General features: G+C 46.6%; 2 protein-coding genes across 2 annotated transcripts in view; one reads left to right on the forward strand and one right to left on the reverse strand.

The window, feature by feature from the left end:
- The window catches only part of xpc (xeroderma pigmentosum, complementation group C), a 32,332-nt gene extending 22,541 nt beyond the window's left edge, over positions 1–9,791 (reverse strand). The window contains exons 1-4 of the mRNA XM_080218623.1: positions 9,466–9,791; positions 5,850–6,060; positions 4,809–4,900; positions 3,940–4,060 (exon numbers count right to left, since the gene is read on the reverse strand). Of these exons, the coding sequence (XP_080074749.1) occupies positions 3,940–4,060; positions 4,809–4,900; positions 5,850–6,060; positions 9,466–9,604 (563 nt within the window). The 5' untranslated portion in view covers positions 9,605–9,791. The remainder of the gene's footprint in view (positions 1–3,939; positions 4,061–4,808; positions 4,901–5,849; positions 6,061–9,465) is intronic.
- Positions 9,792–9,915: 124 nt separating this feature from the next.
- lsm3 (LSM3 homolog, U6 small nuclear RNA and mRNA degradation associated) overlaps positions 9,916–22,107 on the forward strand; it is a 34,985-nt gene continuing 22,793 nt past the window's right edge. The window contains exon 1 of the mRNA XM_080186222.1: positions 9,916–10,002. Coding sequence (XP_080042348.1) covers positions 9,982–10,002 — 21 coding nt within the window. The 5' untranslated portion in view covers positions 9,916–9,981. The remainder of the gene's footprint in view (positions 10,003–22,107) is intronic.

Raw genomic sequence — 22,107 nt, forward strand, 5'->3', positions numbered from 1 at the left:
CCTTAATCCCCTCTCTTATCAAAAACCCATCAACCCGCGTCTTAAAAATATTTAGCGAGGCAGCCTTCACCACTTCAACGGGCAGAGAATTCCAGAGATTCACCACCCTTTGAGTGAAGAAGTTCCTCCTCAACTCCGTTCTAAACCGCCCCCCCTTTATCTTGAGGCTGTGCCCCCTAGTCCTACTGTCTTTTTTGAGCGGGAAGAGTCTCTCCACCTCTATCCTATCCATCCCATTCATCATCTTACATCTCCCCTCATTCTTCTAAACTCTAAGGAGTACAAGCCTAGTTTATTCAGCCTCTCCTCATAGCTCAACCCCCTCAACTCCGGTATCAGCCTAGTAAACCTCCTCTGCACTCCCTCCAAGGCCAAAATATCTTTGCGCAGGTGCAGCGCCCAAAACTGCACACACTACTCCAGCTGCGGCCTCACCAATGCCCTATACAGCTGCAGCAAGACCTCCCTACTTTTATATTCAATCCCCCTCGCTATGAAGGCCAGCATCCCATTCGCCTTCCTGACCACCTGCTGCACCTGCAAGCTGGGTTTTTGCGACTCATGCACAAGGACCCCGAGGTCCCTCTGCACCGTCGTCTGCTGCAATTTTTCGCCACGTAAGTAATAGTCCTTCCTACCAGTATTCCTACCAAAGTGGACCACCTCACACTTGCCAACATTAAATTCCATTTGCCATTTCCTGGCCCATTCGCCCAGCCTATCTAGATCCTTCTGCAGACTCTCCACACCCTCCGCACAATTTGCCGTTCCCCCAATCTTGGTGTCATCAGCAAATTTCGACACCCTACACTCGGTTCCCTCCTCCAGATCATCTATATAAATGGTAAAAAGCTGAGGCCCCAGCACTGACCCCTGGGGCACTCCACTAGTCACCAACCGCCAATCCGAATAGCACCCGTTGACCCCCACTCTCTGCCTCCTATTTGACAACCAATCCTCTATCCACGCTAACACCCTACCCCCAACTCCATGTCCCTCAACCTTCTGCAATAACCTCGTGAGGTACTTTGTCAAACGCCTTCTGAAAATCTAGAAAGACCACATCCACCGGCTCTCCTCTATCCACTGCCCTAGACACATCCTCATAGAACTCCAGTAAATTTGTCAGACACGACTTCCCTTTAATGAAACCGTGCTGCGTCTGCTCTATCGAGCAATTCCCTTCAAGATGCCTCGCAATTTCCTCAATCTCTCCTCATACATCAGTCCCGCCATCCCCAGAATCAGCCTGGTAAACCTTCGCTTCATTCCCTCGAGAGCAAGAACATGCTTCCTCAGAAAAGGAGACCAAAACTGCACACAATACTCTCGGTGTGGCCTCACCAAGGCCCTGTATAATTGCAACAACACATCTCTGCTCCTGCACTCGAAACCTCTTGCAATGAAGGCCAATATACCATTTGCCTTCTTTACCGCCTGCTGTACCTGCGCGCTTACCTTCAGTGACTGGTGCACAAGGACTCCCCTCTCCCAATATACAGCCATTCAGGTACTAATCTGTTTTCTTGTTTTTGCTTCCAAAGTGAATAGCCTCACATTTATCCAAATTATACTGCACCTGACATTGGGTGAGTGGGCCTATCAATCTGTCCAGATCATTCTGAAGGATCTCTGTGTCCTCGTCACAGTTTGTCTTCCCACCCAACTTGGTATCATCTGGAAACTTTGCGATGTTATGTTTTGCTCCTTCATCTAAATCATTAATATATGTTGTGAATAACTGGGGTCCCAGCATCAATCCCTATGGCACCTCACAAGTTACTGCCTGCCAATTTGAAAAGCACCCATTAATTCCTACTCTTCGTTTCCTCTCTGCCGAACAGTTTCTATCCATCTCAATACCCTTCCCCCAATCCCATGCACTTTAATCTTACATGATAATCTCTTATGTGGGACTTTGTCAAACGCTTTCTGAAAGTCAAATATACCACATCAACCGGTTCCCCCTTGTCAACTCTACTAGTTACATCTTCAAATAATTCCAACAGATTTGTCAGGCATGATTTCCCCTTCATAAATCCTTGCTGACTCTGTCTGATCCTGCCACTGCTTTCTAAATGCTCTGCCATGAAGTTCTTGATAATAGATTCGAGAATTTTCCCCACTACCAATGTTAAGATTACAGGTCTATTATTCTGTTTTCTCTCTACTTCATTTCTGAATATTAGAGTGACATTAGCTACCCTCCAATCTGCAGGATCTGTTCCCTATAAGAATACTGGAACGTGACCACCAATGCATCCACTATTTCTAAAGCCACTTCTTTAAGTACTCTGGGATGTAGATTATCAGGCCCTGGGGATTTATCCGCCTTCAATTTTCCTAGCATAATTTCTCTACTAATATTGATCTCTCTCAGTTCTTCCCTCTCACTAAACCTTACATTCTCCAACATTTCTGGCATCTGATTTATGTCCTCTTTTGTGAAGAACGAACCAAAGTATGCATTCAGTTGCTCGACCATTTCTTTGTCCCATTATACATTCCCCTGTTTCTGTCTGTAGGAGACCTACATTTGTCTTCACCAACCTCTCTCTCTTCATCTAGCTATAGAAACTCTTAAATGTGCTCAAGGCTTTGGAGTGGGACCTGAATCCACAGGTCTTTTCCGAGAAAGACCTTAGGTCATTAAGGTTTGAAGAGGAGAAGTGGAAGGGAGCATTGGCATGGTGTGGGTATTGAAAGGTCTGTTTCAATGCTTCTATTTTGAACAATGTCTTTGCAAAGTCTCCTCAGTAGTTACTTTTTGAAGTAAAAGTATTGTTAATTAGTAAAGACATTTCGGCCACTACAGCGCTATGCTTGGAAATCAGTCCATGAGCAAGGAGTGTTTAAGATGTTGAGGGAATAATATTAACCAGGACACCAAGGGAAAATCCCTGTTCTTTGTCCAATCGGATCACAGGATCTTAGACTTTGAGTGAAACAGAGACAATTTAAAATCTTATCCAACAACAGGAACAGGACGAAGTCAATCAGCCTCGGGTAGGCGATGGCCGAGTGGTATTATCACTAGACTATTAATCCAGAAACTCAGCTAATGTTCTGGGGTCCCGGGTTCGAATACCACCATGGTAGATGGTAGAATTTGAATTGAACATAAATATCTGAAATTAAGAATCTACTGAATCTACCGTGAAACCATTGTCGGAAAAGCCCATCTGGTTCACTAAAGTCCTTTAGGGAGGGAAATCTGCCGTTGTTACCCAGTCTAGCCTACACGTGACTCCAGAACCACAGCAAAGCAATGTTGACTCTCAATTGCCCTCCAATAAATGCTAGGTAGTCAGCAATGCTCAAGTCCCATGATTGGGATTCAGTGAGAACAGGGCTAATTAAAAGTTCAACTCCATCTCCCTGCCTTGATTACCTATCCCTTCATAGCCATTATTAACCAAAATCCATTGACATTGGAGCTACCTTCCAATCTGCAGTGACATTCCCAATTATTCCCAACCTCAAAAGTTTTCTGGGAGAGAGTTTCAGGTTTCCATCACTCTTCTTGTGAATGTGTGATTCCTGACATCACTCCTGAGTGGCCTGGCTCTAACCTTAACACTACAGTCCCTTGTTCTGAACCTCCTCCTAACTGAAAGATAACACCTGATAGTGCAGCGCTTCCTCTGTGCTGACCCTTGGGGTGGAAGTGGTGTCAGCCTGGATTATGGCTTGTGTCTCTGAAATGTGACTTGAACCCAAGATGTTCTGGCTCAGAATTGGATGAGATGATGGTGGAGTGGGGTGGAGTGGGGTGGAGTGGGGTGGAGTGGGGTGGGGTGGGGTGGGGTGGGGTGGGGTGGGGTGGGGTGGGGTGGAGTGGAGTGGGGTGGGGTGGGGTGGAGTGGGGTGGAGTGGAGTGGCTATCAGGTTGCATTATAATAAGGACAATAATAAATTGTAAGGTGATAAGTCACAGGCCTCTTCTCTCTTTTCTTTGCATGTGCTGGACTTTCAATTTCAATTTCCAGTGGCTTTGCAGGAAGGGTGGATTCAGGGAAGGGGCAGGCCGATGGTTCCTCTGGCATAACATTCTGGAGCTCTGTGAGGAAATGGAAAAAAAAGGGAAATTAAACTCTGGGTCACACTGTACCATTGGCTGTCACTCACTCAACTGTCTGATCAAACATCAAATAATATTTCACTCTCATTGCATGAGTGCGAAGCCACTATTACCCCACACACTGTGACTGAAGATAAGTCAGACACGGTATCAGTAAAGCTTCCTCTACACTGTCCTCATCAAACACTCCCAGGACAGGTACAGCATGGGGTTAGATACAGATTAAAGCTCCCTCTACACTGTCCTCATCAAACACTCCCAGGACAGGTACAGCACAGGGTTAGATACAGAGTAAAGCTCCGTCTACACTGTCCCCCCATCAAACACTCCCAGGACAGGTACAGCACGGGGTTAGATACAGAGTAAAGCTCCCTCTACACTGTCCCCCATCAAACACTCCCAGAACAGGTACAGCATGGGGTTAGATACAGAGTAAAGCTCCCTCCACACTGTCCTCCATCAAACACTCCCAGGACAGGTACAGCACAGAGTTACAGACTAAAGCGCCCTCTACACTGTCCCCAACAAACACTCCCAGGACAGGGATGGCACAGGGTTAGATACAGCGTAAAGTTCCCTCTACACTGTCCCAATCTCATGTTTCCTGGGCAAGGTCAGGAAATGATCCTTTAATTAGTGCTGATTCTAAACCAGATTGAATCTCTGTTGATCCTGCCTAGTGGGTCAGATTAGATTACCTCCCATTTGTCATGAATTGGTCACTTACCTTCTACTTCCTCCCACTCGTCTTCACTGTCCTCTGTACTGTCATCCTCCTGGGAACTGTCCTCTTTCTGCTTCTTCAATGGGTCTATCAAACTGACATGAAAAGCCGATGTGAGACACAATATGAACACCATTCGATCCAACGTACTGCGAGGAGCAACTGCCTATTTCATTCCCTGCCTGTGTTGTGCTGAAATTCTTTCTCTGGACTGTTAACAATGCAGTTAAAATAAACCTCAGTTCTTCTAAATCCAGCTGTCAATGAATATGTGAAGGAAAGGCAATACTCTAACTGCAGCATCAGCTATCACTAATTTTTATTGTGGAATGAAGAATCATTTCTTTTCCCACAATAAATAATTCACCTGGCTGACATAACTCCAGCTTTCAAATTCCTAGACATCTTAACGCTGCTGATATAACAGAAAACATGTATCAAAATTCTTTGGAGCTCTCTGCCCATAATTTTAATTACATCTGCTCACTTAATGTTACCAAACGTACTCAACTAAATATGCTCAGTTGTGGCACAGTGGTTAGCACTGCTGCCTCACAGCACCAGTGACCCGGGTTTGATGCCCCACTTGGGTCACTGTCTGTGTCGAGTTTGCATGTTCTCCCTGTGTCTGTGTGGGTTTCCTTTGGGTGCTCCGGTTTCCTCCCACAACTGGAATGACGTGCAGGTTAGATGAATTGGCCATGCTAAATTCTCCCTCAGTGTTCCCGGACAGGCACTGGGGTGTGGCAATTGGTGGATTTTCACAGCAGCTTCATTGCAACGTTAATGTAGGCCTACTTGTAACTAATAATAAATTTAACTTTTACTTTTTGTGCAAATGGGAGTGAACCGATTGTCGGTACAGCAGGCTGAGACTCTTACAGAGAGAGATGGTGTGAGCTTATCCCCACACTCCACCCAGCAACTTTAGAATCATAGAATCATTCAGTGCAGAAGAGGCCCTTCAGCCCATCGAGTTTGCACCTTGAATAATAACCAGTTACAGTTCTGTTCCCTTCATTTGAGGAATGGTGTAAAGCCTACCTCCCACTGGAAGCTGCACGGCATTTCATTTCTTTGCCAGCTTCTTCCTTGACTGGGGAGCATCCTTCTCTCCCCCTGGCCTTTGATGGTTTTTTCCCTCTGGTGATATTTTCCCCAACGGTCGGGCAAACCGCCGGCCTCGCCGCTCTTTTTCCACGGACTTTGGCTTTCGATGGAGGCTTTTCAGGTTCAAAGTCCTGGCTATCGTCATCTGTTCATCAGGAGAATGACAAGAAAATTAACAGCTGTTTTAATAATTAGCGATGGAAGTCATTATTAATCGAGGGATTGAGTTTAGGAGTCGGGAGGTAATGCTGCAACTTTATAAGACCATTGTCAGACCCCACTTGGAGTACTGTGCGCAGTTCTGGTCACCTCACTTCAGGAAGGATGTGGAAGCTATTGAGAGGGTGCAGAAGAGATTTACAAGGATGTTGCCTGGATTGGGAGGCATGCCTTATGAAGATAGGTTGAGGGAGCTAGGTCTCTTCTCCCTGGAGAGACGAAGGTTGAGAGGCGACCTGATAGAGGTTTATAAAATGTTGAGAGGAATGGATAGGGTGGATTCTCGGAGGCTATTTCCCTGGGCTGAAATGGTCGTTATGAGAGGACACAGGTTTGAGGTGCTGGGAAGCAGGTACAGAGGAGATGTCAGGGGTAAGTTTTTCACTCAGAGGGTGGTGAGTGAGTGGAATCGGCTGCCGTCGGTGGTGGTAGAGGCGAACTCGCTGGGGTCTTTTAAGAGACTTCTAGATGGGTACATGGGATTTAATGGGATTGAGGGTTATAGATAGGCCTGGTAGGTATGGATGTGATTGGTGCAACTTGTGGGCCGAAGGGCCTGTTTGTGCTGTAGTGTTCTATGTTCTAAGTCAAATGGTTCTGACAGCAGAAAATGGCCATGAAAACCCAACTGCTTCATCAGTGTTCCTTTAGTAACGGAAACATGATGTCCTTAACCATTCCAGGCCTCTACAGGAGAGAAGAAGAAAGTTATTTTAAATTGATATAAAGCACTGGTTCAGTCTCAACTGCAGTATTGCATCAAGTCCTGGGTGACAGACTGCAGAGAAGGTGTGAAGGCATTACAGGGGGTGCGGAAAAGATTCGCAAGAATGGTTTCAGGAATGTGAAACTTCAGTTGCACAAATCAATTGGAGAAGTTTTCCTTGGAGAAGGTGGCGAGTTGATTTGACCGAGGCATTCATGCTCGGACCAACGATCCAATCCATATCCAGCACACTGTCAGATAATGCATTCCTGATCCTAACAACACTTTGCATATAAAAGATTTGTCTTGTGTATCTTTGTTCTGAACCCTTCCATCAATGGGAATGTTTTCTCACTATCTTCTCTGCCCACCAATGATTTTGAAAACCACTTTCAAGTCTTCTCTGAAGGAGAACAGCCTCAGCTCCCAATCCAACTCCAAATAAGAAAAAGTGGATTAATTAACTGTTATTTAATTAAGAACTCCATCAAGTTAGTTAAACACAATTTGCCTTTAACAAGTTTTTGCTGATGCCCCTTAATTGATTCACATCTTTTTTATTTATTTCCAGGATGTGGGTGTCTCTGGCTAGACCAGCTTTAATTGTCCATCCATAGTTGCCCTTCAGGTGGTGAGCTGCCTTCTTGAACCTGCTGCAGTCCATGTCTGTAAGCACATCCATAGTGACGTTAGGGAGGGGGATCCAGGGTTTTGACCCAGTGATAGTGAAGGAACGGTGATTTGTTGCTAAGTCAGGGTGGTGAGTCACTTGGAAGGGAACTTCAGGTGGTGGTGTTCCCAGATATCTGTTGCCCTTACCCCTCCAGATGGTAGTGGTTGTGAGTTTGGAAGTTACTACTTAAGGAGCCTTGGTGAGTTCCGGCAATGCATTTTGTAGATGGTACACGTGGCTGCCACTGGGTGTCAGTGGTGGAGGGGGTAGCGATCAAGCAGGCTGCTTTGTCCTGGATGGTGTTGAGCTTCTTGAATGTTGTTGGAGCGGCACCCATCCATTACCAAATGACTGCTAATTTTGTCTCAGAAAATCATTTCTAAAATCTTTCCTGGCACTGACTGGCCTCGAGTTGCTGGATTTTTCCTTGCACCCATTTTTGAACAAAGGTGTTCTGACAATAAGCCTGTATCTGAAGATGATTGGAAGATCATAGAAAGTAGCACCACAATTTTTTTCCTTGAATATATCTGATCAGATCCTGACTTATTAACTTGAAATACAGCCATCCTTTTTAATACCACATCTTTGTCCATTTTTGGTCCATTCGTTGACTTACCTTCCTCTTCTTTCATTACGACTTTAGTGACATCCCCGGTAAAGGCAGACGCAAAAATATTTATTTCCTACCTCGACCATGCCCTCTACCTTGATTGTATAAATCCCCTTTTAGGTCTCTAATTACTCCCGCTCTTTTACTGCTCATTTATCAACAGAACCTTTAGATTCCTTTTTATGTTAACTGCCAATCTTGTTTCACTCTCTCTCGCTTTGCTTCTCTTTTCACTTCCCCTCTGAGATCTCTACATTCATTCTGGTTCACGGTTGTGTTATCAACCTGCTCCATCTCACTTTGTCAATTTTGTCATCCACGAGCCACTGCATCTGCTTACTCTGTCTTTCCTCGCCTGGAAATGTACCCTGATTTTTCCCTGATTTGTCTCTCCTTTTAAAGGAACATTGTTCTATTATATTTCTGTCTGCTAATCTGCAATTCCAATTTAACTGGATCTGATCCATTCTTAGCCAAGTCATAGAATCCCCACAATGTAGGAGAAGGCCATTCAGCCCATCGAGTCTGCACCAATCCCAATCCCCCACAGGCCCTATTCCTGTATCCCCACATATTTACCCTGTTAACCCCACATCTTACCCAATTAACTATCTTTACTCCAGATTGCTGTTCATACTTTCCAATGTTAACCACAACTCTATGATACTATCATCGTTGTCCCCTAAATACTTCCTGACTGATACTTGACCCAGCTCACTCTCCAGAACCGCATCTGGTAAGGCCTCTTTCCTCATTCGGCCACCTAGAAAATTTGGAAGTTTTACCCCTCTCTACTTTTTTAGGTTATTACTTCCTCCAATAATACTACGATGATTAAATGTCTCTATGCTACAGTTCTTGTTTGCGTCTTTGCAACATGCATGTTAATTTGATCTTCCGTTATCTTGAGGCTGTGAAAAGCACTAAATAAATGCAATTCTTTGTTTCATAATCTAATATTTTGCACTCACTGAAGTCACTGCTGTTGTAAAGGTATAAATTAACAGTACAAATTTTACTACACTGCATTTGATTAATGACATTGTTTGTAAATTAATTAGTGCAAAATCTTGTATTAAACATGCAAGAAGTCTTACAACACCAGGTTAAAGTCCAACAGGTTTATTTGGCATCACAAGCTTTTGGAGCGCTGCCCCTTCATCAGGTGATTTTTGGTCTCTCTCCTGATGAAGGAGTGGTGCTCCGAAAGCTCGTGCTACCGAATAAACCTGTTGGACTTTAACGTGGTACTCTGAAACTTCTTACTATGCCTACCCCAGTCCAACGCTGGCATCGCCACATCATAAAAGCACAGGAGCAACTGTTAAGTAATAATTACCAAGGGGCAGCTGCTTGGCCGGTTTCGCACTCTTGGCTGGGCATCCTCTGGAAGGTTTAGCTCTGCTGTTTTCTTTCTTGGATCTTTTGCTGCCGGTCTGAGGGGCAGCCTGGCCTGCTGACCCTTTCCTCTTGGCCATCTTCGAGCCTTCTGCAACTTTGGCAAGGGTGCAGTCAGTGCCAGGGTTGCTCTCCGAGCCCGGCTCTGCTGGGTTATACAACCACGTTGTGCAGGGTTATACAACCAGGCTGTACAGTGTTATACAACCAGGGCTCTACAGCAGCCGCTTCCCCCGGAAAGGGGGCGGAGGATGGGGTTGGTTCCACGCTCACCTCAGGGCTGCAGCTGCCAGCTGCACCCCCCCCGCGCATGCGCGTCCGCGCTGCGCCCTCCCAGCCGCCGGGGGTCGCTCCGCCAGGAGGACCCGGTTTCCGTAGCGACCGCTCGCCCCGCCCCTCGGCCGTGCCGGTAGCAGCGCGTGCGCGGGGGGGGGACAGAGTGACCCGGATCTGAATCATGGCGGAGGAAGGAGAGCAGGTAAAAAAAAGAGGCAATGTGATATATCCAAATATATAATACATATAGAGAGATAGATTATGAGGAGAGATGGGGAGAGGTTAAAAAGAGGAAAGATACACAGAGAGAGGGGAGAGATAAAATAGAGGGAATTAAAATACAGAGAGGCTATAGAGAGAGAGTGTGAGGGAAAGGACGGAGGGAGGGCAGGAGAAGCTGAGGGAGGGGACGGGGGGAGCGCAGGAGAAGCTGAGGGAAGGGACGGAGGGAGTGCAGGAGAAGCTGAGGGAAAGGACGGAGGGAGCGCAGGAGAAGCTGAGGGAAGGGACGGAGGGAGTGCAGGAGAAGCTGAGGGAAAGGACGGAGGGAGTGCAGGAGAAGCTGAGGGAGGGGACGGAGGGAGGGCAGGAGAAGCTGAGGGAGGGGACGGAGGGAGGGCAGGAGAAGCTGAGGGAAGGGACGGAGGGAGCGCAGGAGAAGCCGAGGGAAGGGACGGAGGGAGCGCAGGAGAAGCCGAGGGAGGGGACGGAGGGAGCGCAGGAGAAGCTGAGGGAGGGGACGGAGGGAGCGCAGGAGAAGCTGAGGGAAGGGATGGAGGGAGGGCAGGAGAAGCTGAGGGAAAGGACGGAGGGAGTGCAGGAGAAGCTGAAGGAGGGGACGGAGAGATAAGGAGTTGGGACAATGACAAGCGAGTGGAATAGAGGAATGAAGGGGGTGAGACACATGGAGGGAGAGATAGAAACAGAGATAGGAAGAGAAGCACAGATGGAGATGTTTGGAGAGAGGGAGAGAAAGAAAGGGAATGGGATATCGGACTAAGTGTGGGTGAAAGGGTGCACACTGGTGTCACAGTGGTTAGCATTGCTGCCCCACAGCACAAGGGACACAGATTTGATTCCCGGCTTGGGTCACTATCTGTGTGAGGAACCTGCAGTTTCTCCCCATGTCCAGGTTTCCTTCGGGTGCTCTGGTTTCCTCCCACAGATTGAAAGATGTGATGGTTGGGTGGATTGGCCATGCTGAGTTCCATCTCAGTGAACAAACATAAGGAATGTGGTGACTAGGGGATTTTCACATTGCAGTGTTAATGTAAGCCTACTTGTGACATTAATAAACTTAACTTTAGAATTGTCATGAAGGATAAGGTCTATGTTTTTTTATTCATTCATGGCACATGGGCCTCGCTGGCTGGCCAGCATTTATCGCCCATCTCTAGTTGCCTGGAAGCATTTGAGAGTCAACCACGTTGCTGTGGCTGTGGAGTCATATATAAAAAGCAGGAGGGTAGCCAGGGAGAGGATTGGCCCACTCAAGGACAAGGGAGGGAATCTATGTGGAGCCAGACTAAATGGGAGAGGTATTAAATGAGAACTTTGCGTCAGTATTCACCTAAGAGAAGGACTTGGTGGATGATGAGTCTGAGAAAGGATGTGTAGATAGTTTGAGTCATGTTGAGATCAAAAAGGAGGAGATATTGAGGTTCTTGAGAAACATCAAGGTAGACAAGTCTCCAGGGCCTGATGGGATATATCCCAAAATACGGAGAGAGGCAAGGGAAGAAATTCCTGGGGCCTTGAGAGAAATCTTTGTATCCTCACTGGCTGCAGGGGAAGTCCCAGAGGATTGGAGAATAGTCAATGTTGTTCCTTTGTTTAAGAAGGGTAGCAAGAATAATCCAGGTAATTACAGGCCAGTGAGCCTTACGTAGTGGTAGGGAAGTTATTGGAAAGGATTCTTCGAGACAGGATTTATTCCTGCTGGGAAATAAGTGGACGTATTAGTGAGAGGCAACATGGTTTTGTGAAGGGGAGGTTGTGTCTCATGAACTTGATTGAGCTTTTCAAGGAAGTGATGAAGGTGATCGATGAAGGTAGGGCAGTGGATGTTATCTGCATGGATTTCAGTAAGGCCTTTGACAAGGTCCCGCATGGCAGACTGGTGCAGAAGATGAAGTCACATGGGATCAGAGGTGAGCTGACAAAGTGGACACAAAACTGGCTCGGTCAAAGAAGACAGAGGGTAGCAGTGGAAGGTTGCGTTTCTGACTGGAGGGCTGTGACAAGTGGTGTTCCTCAGATCAGTGCTGGGACCTTTGCTATTTGTAATATATATAAATATTTGGAGAAAAGTGTAACTGGATTGATTAGTAAGTTTGTGGACGACACAAAGGTAGGTGGATTTGCGGATAGCAACGAGGACCATCAGAGGATATAGCAGGGTATAGATCAATTGGAGATTTGAGCGGAGAGATGGCAGATGGAGTTTAATCTGGATAAATGTGAGGTAATGCATTTTGGAAAGTCTACTACAGATAGGAAATATACAGTAAATGCAGAACCCTCAGGAGTATTGGTAGGCAAAGGGATCTGGCTGTACAGGTACACAGGTCACTTAAAGTGGCAGTGCAGTTGGAGAAGGTAGTCAAGAAGGCATACGGCATGCTTGCCTTCATCGGCCAGGGTATTGAGTTTAAAAATTGGCAAGTCATATTGACGCTTTATAGAATCTTAGTGAGGCGACACTTGGAATATAGTGTTCAATTCTGGTCACCACATTACCAAAAGGATGTGGAGGCTTTGGAGAGGGTACAGAAAAGATTTACCAGGATGTTGCCTGGTATGGAGGGCATTAGCTATGAGGAGAGGTTGGAGAAACTTGGTTTGTTCTCACTGGAGCGATGGAGGTTGAGGGGAGACCTGATAGAACTCTACAAGATTGAGAGGCATGGACAGAGTGGATAGTCAGCTTTTTTCCAGGGTGGAAGAGTCAATTACTAGGGGGCACAGGTTTAAGGTGTGAGGAGCAAGTTTTAAAAGAGATGTACGAGGCAGATTTTTTACAGAGTGCTAGGTGCTTGGAACATGTTTCTGGGGGAGGTAGTGGAAGCGGATACAGTAGTGACTTTTAAGGGGGCGTCTTGACAAGTACATTAATGAGATGGGAATAGAGTGATATGATCCCCAGAAGCGTAGGGGGTTTTAGTTAAGTCGGGCAGCATGGTTGGTGCAGGCTTGGAGGGCTGAAGGGCCTGTTCCTGTGCAGTAATTTTCTTTGTTTGAGTCACATGTAGGCCAGACCAGGTAAGGACGGCAGATTTCCTTTCCTAAAGGACATTAATGAACTAGATGGGTTTTTCTGACCATTGACAATGGTTTCATGGTCATCAGTAGATTCTTAATGTCAGTTTTTTTTTAAAGTGAATTTGAATTCCACCATTGACCTTGGCAGGATTCAAACCTGGGTCCCCAGAACATTAGCTGAGCTTCTGGATTAATAGTCTTGTGATAATGCCACCTGGCCATCACCTTCATCTCTTAAAGGTGAAGTAATGATATTGACAAAAACAGTAATTCTTTCAGCCATATGACCTGGAATGTTCCAAGAATCCATTTTGTTCTGCTCTTGTTCATCTAACACAGGAGCTTCCTCCCACCTTTCTTCTTCTCAGCTGGAACACCCGGAGGATACCCAAGCAGACACGGGGAGAACATACAAATTCCACACTGACAGTCACTCAAGGCTGGAGTCGAACCCTGGATTAGCAGAGTAAATGCATGCGTTACAGGAATAGGGAAGGAGGTGGGCCTGGGATGCTCTGTTGAAGTCAATGTGGACTCGATGAGCTGAATGGCCTCCTTCTGCACTGTGAGGACTCTATGATTCTATTGAGAGGCAGCATTGCTAAGCATTCAGCATGGCGGCACAGCAGTTAGCAATGCTGCCTCACAGCATCAGGGACCTTGAGTTCTTCCCACGTCTGTGTGGGTTTCCTCCCAAAGTCCAAACATGTGTCAGTTAGGTGGATTGGCCATGCTAAATTGCCCCTTAATGTTCCACAGTGTGTAAATTAGGTGGATCAGCCATGATGAGTGTGATACGGAGATAGGGCAGAGAAGAGCGCTTGGGAAAGCTATTCTGTCAGTGAGTCGGTGCGGACTCGATAGGCCAAATGGTCTTTTTCTGCACTGTAGGGATTCTACTGTATCACTATTTCCTTCAATTCCCATGCTTATCTAACTTCCCTCCTCCTCCCTAACAGTTAAATCTGTGTCAACCATTCATCTGTGCTACTGATGTCCACGTTCTTGCCACTGTGGGCAAAGAGGTTTCTCCTGAATTCCCCACTGAGTTTGTTCCTGAGTATCTTATATTTATGAACCATGATTTTGGTCTTCCCTATATCATTTCTGCATCTAGTATTGTCAATGGGGTGCAAGTAACATCCACCCCCCCCCGCCTAAACTTGCTAACTCTAAGGGTCAGGAACAAGAGGGGGCTGCTAAGAGGAGGAAGGAGGGTGGGGAGAGGAGGCCTCAGCCTCTCAAGCTGCATAACAGTTTTGAGGTTCTTGCTTCCAGTCTGGACGAGAACGAGGGAGGTGAGGTCGGTGAGCAGACTGCACACGGTACAGTGATGCAGCAGGCCATAGGCAAAGAGAAGGGGAAAAGGAACGTAGTTGTAATTGGGGATAGTGGGCTGAAGGGTATTGACACTGTCCTTTGTCACAATGACAAAGTGCACAGAAGGGTGTGTTGTCTGCCTGGTGCTCGGGTCCGGGATGTCGCATCTGGGCTGCAGAGGAACCTGGAGTGGGAGAGTGAGAATCCGGTCGTTGTGGTACATGTGGGTGCCAACGACGTAGGCAAAATGCGAACTGAGGATCTGGGGAGGGAGTATGAGAAGCTGGGAATGGTATTAAAAAGTAGAACCGACAAGGTGGTTATCTCTGGGCTACTGCCTGAACCGAGTGCAGACAGGCGTAGGGTTGATAGGATTAAGGAAGTGAATGGGTGGCTCAGGGATTGGTGTGGGAGGAATGGGTTTGAATTTATGGGGCATTGGCACCAGTATTGGGGTAGGTGGGACCTGTTCAGGTGGGATGGGGTTGGTCTGAACCGTGCTGGGATCAGAGTGCTGGCTAATCGTGTAAAGAGGACTGTAGACAGGGCTTTAAACTAATTAGGGCGGGGGGAGGGTGTGAGGGTAGGTGACATTACGGGGTCTAAAGTTAAGGAGATGGTATAGGTAAGGATAGAGGCCGAGGATGTCCCAATAATAGAGGGAGTAAGGGGCGTGAGTATGGTTGGTGGCATTCCGGCAAATAAGGTCCAGGTGAAGGCTGGGATGAAGGTGCTTTATCTGAATGCGCGAAGCATTAGGAATAAAGTGGATGAGTTGGTGGCGCAGATCGACACAAATGGATATGATCTGGTGGCCATTACGGAGACGTGGCTGCAAGGTGACAGGAACTGGGAGCTGAATGTCCAGGGGTATCAAGTGTTTAGGAAGGATAGGCAGGAGGGAAAAGCGGGGGGCGTAGCTCTGCTGATTAAGGATAGCATCAGGGTGGTAGTGAGGGATGATATTGGAGCCAAGGAGCAGAAGGTGGAATCGTTGTGGGTAGAGATTAGGAACAGCAAAGGGAGGAAGATGCTGGTGGGTGTCGTCTATAGGCCCCCCAATAATGATCTGGAGGTGGGGCGGGCTGTTAACGCGCAAATAAGTGCGGCGTGCAGGAATGGGATGGCTGTAGTTATGGGGGATTTCAATCTGCATATTGATTGGTCGACCCATGTTGGACGCGGTGGGCTCGAGGAGGAGTTCTTGGAATGCTGCCGGGATAGTTTCCTGGAACAGTGTGTTGGAGCCGACGAGGGAGTGAGCTATCTTGGATCTGGTGCTATGTAATGAGGCAGGTAGAATTAGGGAACTTGGGGAGAGTGATCATTGTATGGTGGAGTTTCTGGTGCAGATGGAGGAGGAGAAAGTGGGTTCCTGGACACGCGTCCTTTGTTTGAACAGAGGGGAGTACGGTAGGATGAGAGAAGAATTGGCGAATGTGGACTGGGGGAGCGCGTTGGGAGGTAGGTCTGCTGAGGAGCAGTGGAGGATCTTTAAGGAGATCTTTCTTGGTGCTCAGCGGAAATTTATTCCGATGGTCAAAAAGGACCGTAGGAGGAGAGGTAATAAGCCGTGGATAACGAAGGTGGTGAAGGAAAGTGTTAAATTAAAAGCGGAGGCGTTTAGAGTAGCTAAGAGTAGTGGACGAGAAGAGGATTGGGAGAGGTTTAAATGTCAACAAAGATTGACAAAGAAGTTGATAAAGAAGGGTAGGAGAAACTATGAAGCTGGCCTAGCGCTTAATATAAAAAAGGATAGCAAGAGTTTTTATAAATATATAAAAAGGAAGAGGCTGGCTAGGGTGAACGTTGGTCCCTTAGAGGATGAGAAGGGGGACTTAGTGGTAGGCGATGGGGATATGGCGGAGGTCTTGAATAACTTTTTTGTTTCGGTCTTCACGGAGGAGGACGTGAATAATTTGCCGGATGTTAGAGATGGAAAGGTGGTAGGACTGGAGGGTCTTGATGACATTACTGTTACTAGAGAGGTGGTGCTCGACAGACTGGAGGGGCTGATTGTGGACAAGTCCCCAGGACCGGATGGAATGCATCCGAGGGTCCTGAAAGAAATGGCGGAGGTGATAGTGGATGCCTTGGTGGTTATTTTCCAGACGTCGCTGGATTCTGGGGAAGTGCCGGAAGATTGGAAAACGGCTAATGTTACGCTGTTGTTTAAGAAGGGTGCCAGGCAAAAGGCGGGGAATTATAGGCCTGTTAGTTTAACGTCTGTTGTAGGTAAAATGTTAGAATCCGTCATCAAGGAGGAAATAGCGAGGCATCTTGAGGGGAACTGCTTGATAGAGCAGACGCAGCACGGTTTCCTTAAAGGGAAGTCGTGTCTGACAAATTTACTGGAGTTCTATGAGGATGTGTCTAGGGCGGTGGATAGAGGAGAGCCGGTGGATGTGGTCTTTCTGGATTTTCAGAAGGCGTTTGACAAGGTACCTCACAAGAGGTTATTACAGAAGGTCAGGGGGCATGGAGTTGGGGGTAGGGTGTTAGCGTGGATAGAGGACTGGTTGTCAAATAGGAGGCAGAGAGTGGGGGTCAATGGGTGCTATTCAGATTGGCGGATGGTGACTAGTGGAGTGCCCCAGGGGTCGGTGCTGGGGCCTCAGCTATTTACCATTTATATAGATGATCTGGAGGAGAGAACCGAGTGTAGGGTGTCGAAATTTGCTGATGACACCAAAATTGGTGGAAAGGCAAATTGTGCGGAGGGTGGGGAGAGTCTACAGAAGGATCTAGATAGGCTGGGCGAATGGGCCAGGAAATGGCAAATGGAATTTAATGTTGGCAAGTGCGAGGTGGTCCACTATGGTAGGAAGGATTATTACTTACGTAGAGAAAAACTGCAGCAGGCGACGGTGCAGAGGGACCTCGGGGTCCTTGTGCATGAGTCGCAAAAACCCAGCTTGCAGGTGCAGCAGGTGGTCAGGAAGGCGAATGGGATGCTGGCCTTCATAGCAAGGGGGATTGAATATAAAAGTAGGGAGGTCTTGCTGCAGCTGTATAGGGCATTGGTGAGGCCGCAGCTGGAGTACTGTGTGCAGTTTTGGGCGCCGTACTTACGCAAGGATATTTTAGCCTTGGAGGGAGTGCAGAGGAGGTTTACTAGGCTGATGCCGGAGTTGAGGGGGTTGAGCTATGAGGAGAGGCTGAATAGATTAGGCTTGTACTCGTTAGAGTTTAGAAGAATGAGGGGAGATCTCATTGAGACGTATAAGATGATGAATGGGATGGATAGGATAGAGGTGGAGAGACTCTTCCCGCTCAGAAAGGATAGTAGGACTAGGGGGCACAGCCTCAAGATAAAGGGGGGGGCGGTTTAGAACGGAGTTGAGGAGGAACTTCTTCACTCAAAGGGTGGTGAATCTCTGGAATTCTCTGCCCGTTGAAGTGGTGGAGGCTGCCTTGCTAAATATTTTTAAGACGCGGGTTGATGGGTTTTTGATGAGAAAGGGGATTAAGGGTTATGGGGAGAGGGCGGGAATGTGGAACTGAGCCACGACAGATCAGCCGTGATCTTATTGAATGGCGGGGCAGGCTCGAAGGGCTAGTTGGCCTACTCCTGCTCCTATTTCTTATGTTCTTATGTTCTCTCTGCTTGTATGCTGTTCAGTTCCTATTGCTAAAACCTTGGATTATGTATGTATGCTCTTTTCATTTTCAGCTTTATTAATCTGTCCTCATACCTTTGCTTACCTGAACCCCTAAGTGCCTTTGCATTGCTACACCAACATTTAGTATACACAGCTTCTCTATTCTTTCTACAACCTCTTATTTATCTACTGTTATATTTCAGCTGTCATTTGCCATCCACTAACCTGTGTCCTGAAATCGTCTGCAGCCCTGTTCAATTAATTGCACCTGTTTACTGTCTTCTATTTTTGATAATGTCTCCCTGTTCCTGTGTACAGATGAACAGTGATCTCAATGTTGCCCCTGGGTGGGACACCATTGTTTAGATCTCTGCAGTCCAAAATAAGTTCATCAATCTCTGGTTCTTATCTATGCTACCCTGCTCCCTTTACCACCCATGTGATGTATAAGACATTGATGAGGCCACACCTGGAGTACTGTATACAGTTTTGGTCTCCTTACTTGAGAAAGGATATACTGGCACTGGAGGGGGTGCAGAGGAGATTCACTAGGTGATTCCAGAGTTGAGAGGGTTGGCTTATGAGGAGAGACTGAGTAGACTGGGGCTATACTCATTGGAATTCAGAAGAATGGGGGGAGATCTTACAGAAACATTTAAGATTGTGAAAGAAATAGGTAAGATAGGAGCAGGGAAGTTGTTTCTACTGGTGGGTGAAACTAGAACTAGGGGGCATGGCCTCAAAATAAGGGAAAGCAGATTTAAAACTGAGTTGAGGAGGAAGTTCTTCACACAGAGGGTTGTGAATCTGTGGAATTCCTTGCCCAGTGAAGCAGTTGAGGCTACCTCATTGAATGTTTTTAAGGCAAGGATAGATAAATTGTTGAACAGTAAAACAATTAAGGGTTATGGTGCTTGAGTGGGCAAGTGGAGCTAAGTCCATGAAAAGATCAGCCATGGTCTTATTGAATGGCGGAACAAGTTTGAGGGGCTGAATGGCCCACTCCTGCTCCTGGTTCTTATATTAAGACCGAGCTTCCTACGCAGAACCATAAGTTACATCTTCTGACAATGTCTACAGATAGCATGTTGAGGAGAAGTTTGTTTATTATTGTCACAAGTAGGCTTACATTAACACTGCAATGAAGTTAATGTGAAAATCCCCTAGTCGCCTACACTCAGGTGCCTGTTTGGGTATACTGAGGAGAATCTAGCACTTAACCAGCACATCTTTTCAGATTGTGGCGGAAACTCAGAGGAAGCCCACGCAGACAAGGGCAAATGTACAGACTCCGCACAGACACTGACCCAAGCCAGGAATCGAATCCGGGTCCCTGGCATTGCTGATCACTGTGCCACCAGGCGAGCAAAGAAATGGGTCAAGTCTGACAGGTACCAGTGACCCTCACTATTCCTTCCTTTTTATTTTCAATCATTTCAATTACAGGTTTGAAAACGTTGATATAATTGGCCATTTAGGATCTTGGGATATATGAATAGAATAAATGGCCTGGAACTGAACTGAACCCAGGGAAGGCGGCAGTGGCTCAGAGATTCAAGGTTACAGAAAGGAGAAGGCCCGTTGAGTCCATGATGGTTCTCTGCCAGGGGAATTTAGCTGTTCCCAGTGGCCTGCCTGCCCTTTTCTCACAGCACTGTATTTATTTCCCTTCAGATCCGTATCCAAATCTCTTTTGAAGGTGACAATTGAAGTTGCTTCCAGCTTTTCGGGCAGTGCGTTCCTGAACCTAAGCATCTGCAGTTTTAAAAAATGTGTTGCCTTTGGTTCCTTTGCCAATAACTTTAAATGTGTAAAATGGCTGAAAGTGTGTCTAGATACAGTATGTCTGGAGCGTTACAACTCACGGTGAAGAATCCCTGGTGTTATCCTTTGGACTGACTTGCCAATGGGAACATGGGATTTAGGAGCAGTCGTCGGCCATTCAGCCCTTCAAGCCCGCACCAGCTTGCAAGAGGATCATGGCTGATCTGGATGTGGTCTCAGTTCCACTTTCCTGTTTGCCCTCATAACTTGTGACTCCCTTATCGATCAGAAATCCGTCTAACTCAACCTTGAATAAGTTCAGTGACCTCGCCCCCTGTGCTTTCTGGGAAAGGGAATTCCACAGCCAAATGTTTCCCTGAGAGAAAGAAATTCTCCTCATCTTGGTGTTAAAGGGGAGACTTTTTGTTCTTAAACTGTGTCAATCACTTGGCAAATACAGTGCAGATGACTTTCAATTATTAAACATTGCAGATGGTACCTGGCTCTGGATCACGTGACAACGCCACAAGAGGTTTCATTTCCTTTGCCGTGCTATCAGTTACCAAGCATTAAATTGATTTGGATGAGAGGTCATTGCTATATATAGTATTTCCTGGGCTCCAGTAGTATTCACAGAAGCACAGAGTGGTTAGGGCACAGAGAAGGCTGTTTGGCTCATTGCATCTGCCCCAGCGCTCTAAACGAGCATCATGACTTAGTGCCATTCCCCTGCCTTTTCCTGCAACCCTCAACATTGTCCTATTTAAATAACTATCTAATACCCTCTTGAATACCTTGATTTGAACCTGTCTCCACCTCACTTTCAGACAGTGCATTCCAGACTCCAGCCACTCACTGGGTGAGAGTTTTTCTCTCATCACATTTGCTTATATACAAATCACTGAAACCTGTGCTCTCTTGTTCTTTATGCTTTTCCTGGTGGGAACACTTTCTCCTCAGCTACCCCGCAGCCCCCTCATGATTTTGAACATTCCTATTGAATATTTTGAATATTTCTATCAAATTGACTGCTTTGAATGTCAAAACGGTATTAGTTGAAATGACAAAAGGTAATCTGGAAATGGGTTTTATGAAAGTGAATATCATTGTGTTTTGATTGAACATTGCCTCTTGGTGGTGCTGTAGACTAAAATATTAGACCAGCACACGGAGCTTTGATACATATTACCAAGATACAACAGAATCTCTGAGCATCCTTGACTTCATCTACTTAGCATTTTACCACATGGCTACAAACTCTTGGCACTAAGGAAGGGGGCAGCACAGTAGCACAGTGGTTAGCACTGCTGCGTCATAGCACCAAGGACCCGGGTTCAATTCCAGCCTTGGGTCAATGTCTGTGCAGAGTCTGAATGTTCTCCCCATGTTTGCGTGGATTTCCTCCGGGTGCTCTGGTTTCTTCCCACACTCCTAAAGACGTGTTGTTAGATGCATCGGCCATTGTAAGTTCTCCCTCAGTGTACCCGAACAGGCGCCGGAGTGTGGCCACTAGGGGATTCATTGCAGTGTTAATGTAAGCTTACTTGTGATGCTAATAAAGAAACTTTAAAACTGACTGTTCATAGAATAGAATCCTTACAGGACAGAAGGGGGCCATTTGGCTCTTCGTGGCTATACTGACCACAATCCCACCAAGGTCCTATTCCCATGACCCCATGCATTTACTTGCTAATCTCCCTGACATTAGGGTCACTTTAGCAGGTCAATCCACCTAACCTGCACATCTTTGGAGTGTGGGGGGAAATCGGAGCACCCGGAAGAAACCCACACAGACACTGGGAGAACGTGCAGACCCCCCACAGACAGTGAATCGAGGCCAGAATCGAACTTGGATCCCTGACGTTGTAAGGCAACAGCGCTAACCACTCTACCATCCTGTTGCCCATGGCTGAAGAAATTCTTCCTCTGTTCTAAAGAGTTGTCTCTTTGTACTGAGGCTGCCACTTCTTTGCCCACTCTGCTAACCTGCCCAAGTCCTTCTGTAGTCTCCTTGCAGTCTCAATATCTATCCCTCCACCTATCTTTGTATCATCTGCAAATTTAGTCACTGCCCTCAGTTCCTTCATGTGGATCATTGATGTATAAAGTGAAAAGTTCTAGTCCCAATACTGACCCCTGCAGAACTCCAGCCACCTTGAAAATTTTGTATTGATTTATTATTGTCACATGTATTAGTACACAGTGAAAAGCATTGTTTCTTGCATGCGACACAAATAAAGCATACCATATGTAGAGAAGGGAAGGAGAGGATGCAGAATGTAGTGTTACAGCCATAACTAGAGTGTAGAGAAAGATCAACTTAATACGAAGTAGGTCCATTCAAAAGCCTCATGGCAGCA

The sequence above is a fragment of the Carcharhinus amblyrhynchos genome, chromosome 3 (assembly GCF_965287045.1).
Source record: "Carcharhinus amblyrhynchos chromosome 3, sCarAmb.v2.hapA, whole genome shotgun sequence".
Taxonomy (NCBI): domain Eukaryota; kingdom Metazoa; phylum Chordata; class Chondrichthyes; order Carcharhiniformes; family Carcharhinidae; genus Carcharhinus; species Carcharhinus amblyrhynchos.